The 4,485-nt window shown below is 32.5% G+C and overlaps 1 protein-coding gene across 1 annotated transcript; it reads right to left on the reverse strand.

Moving 5' to 3' along the window:
- Positions 1-857: 857 nt before the first annotated feature.
- On the reverse strand, positions 858-1,790 carry LOC109458875 (olfactory receptor 4K14). The gene has a single exon (XM_019752862.3). The coding sequence runs from the start codon at positions 1,788-1,790 to the stop codon at positions 858-860; it is 933 nt and encodes a 310-aa protein (XP_019608421.3).
- Between the last annotated feature and the right edge of the window lie 2,695 nt (positions 1,791-4,485).

Genomic DNA, 4,485 nt, shown 5'->3' on the forward strand with positions numbered 1-4,485 from the left:
AAAAATACCATTGGAATTTTTATAATGTTTATGATTATCTATTTAGGATCCAAAGGCATTTAAAAATGAAGTATAAGATCTGTGGTATTCAAACATACTTCCTGATAGATGATTCCACAAGGGACAGAATCAACTCAGTAAAATGCAGTGTTTGTTTAAAATGTACTCTGGGTGAAAATTTATTAATGTATTAATCCAATGTGTATGAAATAGTAACTCTATAGCTTATGCTTCTACCATGAAATATTTAGCTATAAAATATTGATTTTTTTCCATGTTAATTTAATATCACTGGCATGCATTCGTTTTTTAAATAAAAAGATTTAGTATAATGCATATTCACAAGAAATATACTTTTTAAATCAATAACATCTTGAAAGAGTGTTTTTTGTTTGTTTTTTCTCCTTTCAAAATCAGGACAAAGATTTACAGGACATTAGTTATGCTCAGGTTAGCTCCCCTGTGCCAAATGTCTCACATCTAAATGCCTACGAACTGACAGCCCTTACTGTGTTGGACTATAATTTAAAAATGGAAATTCATTTTTGATCAATTTTTAGATAAAATAAACTAGTAAGAGAAATCTGTTTTTTTAAAGAAATTCTTCCCAAAATGTATGTGTGGGTTGAATATATATAATAAAATTATATATCTACATATATATATATATATATATATAAACATTATATATATGTCCATATATATAATTTTAGTTGAAATAAATTATTTCTCTATAATATAACACAATATAAATTATACCAATATGGTGATAGAATGAAATCTTTGAGCAGAGTCATATTAAATAAATGATACCTTCTGACTGTGTAAGGATATGTAGCACTGTGGAAAGCTGGAATTCAATGAAAAGTCACACGTTGGTTCCACAGTTTCTTCATAGATGTTTTCATCTCTTTATTTCTCAATGTGTAGATAAGGGGGTTCAAGAATGGAGTAAAAATGGTGTAAAACACAGAGAGGATCTTGTCTATGGAGAATCGACTGAAAGGCCACACATAGATGAAAATGCAGGGCCCAAAGAAGAGCGTGACAACCATGATATGTGCAGAGCAAGTAGAGAGTGCTTTGGCTACCCCACCAGCAGCATGCTGTCGGACAGTGATGAGGATTAGAGTGTAGGAGACCAAGAGGAGCAGAAAACAGCTCATGGAAAGCAACCCGCTGTCTGAGATCATAAGTATACCCAAGACATAGGTATCCATGCAGGCAAGCTTGATCACGAGAGGAAGGTCACAGAAGAAGCTCTCCACCTCATTGGGGCCACAATAAGGTAAATTCACAGTAAAGGCTACTTGACTGATGGAGTGTACAAAGCCAATGACCCATGAAACCAACACTAGCCTGATGCAAGTTTGCCAGTTCATCATGGTCATATAATGCAAGGGTTTGCATATGGCCACATATCTGTCATAAGCCATGGAAACCAGAAGTACCATCTCAGCCCCACCAATAAAGTGCAAGAAGAAGATTTGAGCCATACATCCTCCAAAGGAGATGAGCTTTCGATCACTAAGGAAGTCCCTGATCATCTTGGGGGTGGCAAATGAGACCAGCCATATGTCCAGGAAAGATAGATTCCCCAGCAGGAAGCACATGGGGGAAGAGTGCAAACAAGGGTCAGAAATTACAGTGACAACAATGATGACATTACCCAGCACAGTGGCCACATAGATCCCAGAAAAGAATATAAAGAAAAAATTTTGGAGATGCCGTGAAGTACAGAGTCCATGCAACACAAATTCTGACACCAAGGAATAATTCTGCAGGTCCATTATCTCAGGTTTCAGATTTTGTTCCAAATCTACATAAAGAGATTTAAGTGTCAATTGCCAGGTACAAGAAAGTCATCAACTAAGTGTTATCTGAATATAATTTTTAATTTGTAAGAGATAATCTAAAATACAATACATGGAACATTAAAACCAAGTCCATACCAACATGAATATTTACTTTTTTCAGACTTCAGTGTTTCGTTAGAAGTAGTTGGATATCTGGGGAGACTCCAGAATAGGTGAGAGTTATGGGAACATTTTTTTTTCTCACTTCTCTAGTCTCTGTCCATGGGAAAATGTGTAACCAATCAAGTACAGAATGTGAACCAAAAGTCCTTAGGAGGGTTGAGAATATAAAGATTTTCTAAATGGTGTTATGTTCTCTCTATTTGTGCCAATATCATTGACCAATGGATGATTGTTTTTAAGTATCAGACCTAAAAATTTAAATTAAAGCTCAATTTAAAAAACAATGTCGTCGTGTAAAACAGACAATTGCATATACATTATCAGTCTCTCTCCTCCTTTCTCTCCATTTGCCCACACAAAAACACGACAAAATCTAGGAAAGGTATTTTGGTGTGTGGCTGTGTCTGCATATCTAAACACCAATCAATATAGCTTCTTCCTGATGCCAAGAGAAGTAGTAAATTTCATTCCTTGATGACAAAGTTAAAAGGAGAAAGATTGTTTTAAGCTAAAAAAAAAAAAAGCATGTTCTGAGTATAAAACATATTTGGGATGATATATAAATATAATATAGCTCCCTAATAGTGAACTTAAGTTATGTATGTTGTTTAATAATCTGGTGGGAGTGGCATTATTGTGTTATATGTGAGCTATAAAATGGCATTTGTCATATTTTTTATTTCTACTAGGACTTCTCCAGGCAGTAGTCAGGCTATCTTCTTCCTTACTCACTTGCTTATTCACATATTCACTCATTCAGACCATATCTATATAACACCAAGGCAGTTTTCCATCTCACTTAAGTCAGTATAAAAACCGATCAGTATAAAGGGAAATAAATCAATTAAACAAGGGTTTATATAATTTCTCTGATCTCACAATTTTTTATTATTGCTCTTGTCATTTATTTAATCAGTTGGTTTGAGATTAAAAAACCTATGATCTACTCATTTGTAGATTTGTTGTTTATAAGCTCACCACTTCTGAGAGGATTTTAGGGTGGCTTTCAATGAAAGAGATATTTTTCAGGACTTCTCAATAGGGAAAGAACATAAAATCTATGCAGTAATTTTGGCAGGAGTGCTTTCACAATTATTCATGAGTGACTGATAAATCCAGCATTTAATTTTAAAATGTAGCTCTGAGCCTCCAGAAGAAGTAGGATGGGATGCATAGGTTTCATTATTAGCTTATCATGAGAAATAAACTAGTACCTCACTCTCCTCTCTAAGAGGAAGATATTGTATAAACCTTTTTATAAGGGCATTGAGAAATATTCTTCATGAACAATTTCACAAAAGATGTAGTACTATCCTCCATGTGAGCTTTTATTGTGTTGAGACTTTATAAAACTGGAGAATATAACATGAAATAATGGTTTTGTAAGATTTTTATAGGGAACTAAATTAGCATACTTTAGATTTGAAATATTCTAATAATGTGAATACAATATGGTGATAGGTTTTTTTAAATCAATAGAAATAAATGTTTATTATATCTGTTTCAGTCCATTCAAAAAGCACCCACCACACCCAGGCTTTTGTCAGAATAGGACTCAAAATTCCTTTTGTTCATCTTGAGCTTTTATAAAAGCTTTGTATTAAAAGATATAATAGTAACGCTTTTTTGGTAATAGATGCTACCCCTCTTTGGACCAGGATTATGAATCTGAAGTTAAACACCTCTGTGGATACAATGGATATAATCACAATCCAGGAACCTTTTGCAAATTTAGTTATTATCCTGACACCCATCTTAGCATACGTATTACAGACTATAATGGCTGTACTTATACTGGTTTTTGTTCTCTTTATGACTATGAAAAATTTCAAATGTAAACGTAGAACAAAACTATGTTTAATTTAGTGTTTTATACAGATTAAGTGAATGGAAATTTGAAATAATCAAATGAAAACCTCAGGACACAAAAATAATAAAAAACATATAACTCGCTATTGAGTAAAAGATGTTCTAAGTGTAGATATTGGTGATGGTTGTACAACTCTGTAAATATACTAAAAAACATTGAATTGTACATTTAAAATGAGTGAACTTTAAGATATGTAAATTACATATCAATAAATCATTTTTAAAATGTATTTTAATGAAATAGAATAAAATAGACTTATATGAGCTGTAATTTCAAAGAACTCTGATTTGCAAAGGCGTTTTAAAGATTATTAAACAAATGTTGAATTTGCAATAAAAAAGAGGTTAATTTTGTATACCTACAAATACTACTTAAACAAATACAATAAAGATAAATTTAATTTTAACTGACAAGTTAATATCATTTACTTCAATAACTTATTGCACAGATCATAGAATAAATTAGTCTCTATTTGACTTGTATTTTCAGACACATACTCACTAACTACATAGCAAAATCTCTTTACTAACCTGGAGTTAAGATGCTCAGTGCTGACACTGCAGATCATTCAATTTGTATTTCAAATCTAATGTCCTTGAATAAAACCAGTGGAAACATGCATATTTTTATTCCAGG

This window comes from Rhinolophus sinicus, chromosome 3, assembly GCF_057876585.1.
Source record: "Rhinolophus sinicus isolate RSI-liver-muscle chromosome 3, RSI-T2T, whole genome shotgun sequence".
NCBI classification, from domain to species: Eukaryota; Metazoa; Chordata; class Mammalia; order Chiroptera; family Rhinolophidae; genus Rhinolophus; species Rhinolophus sinicus.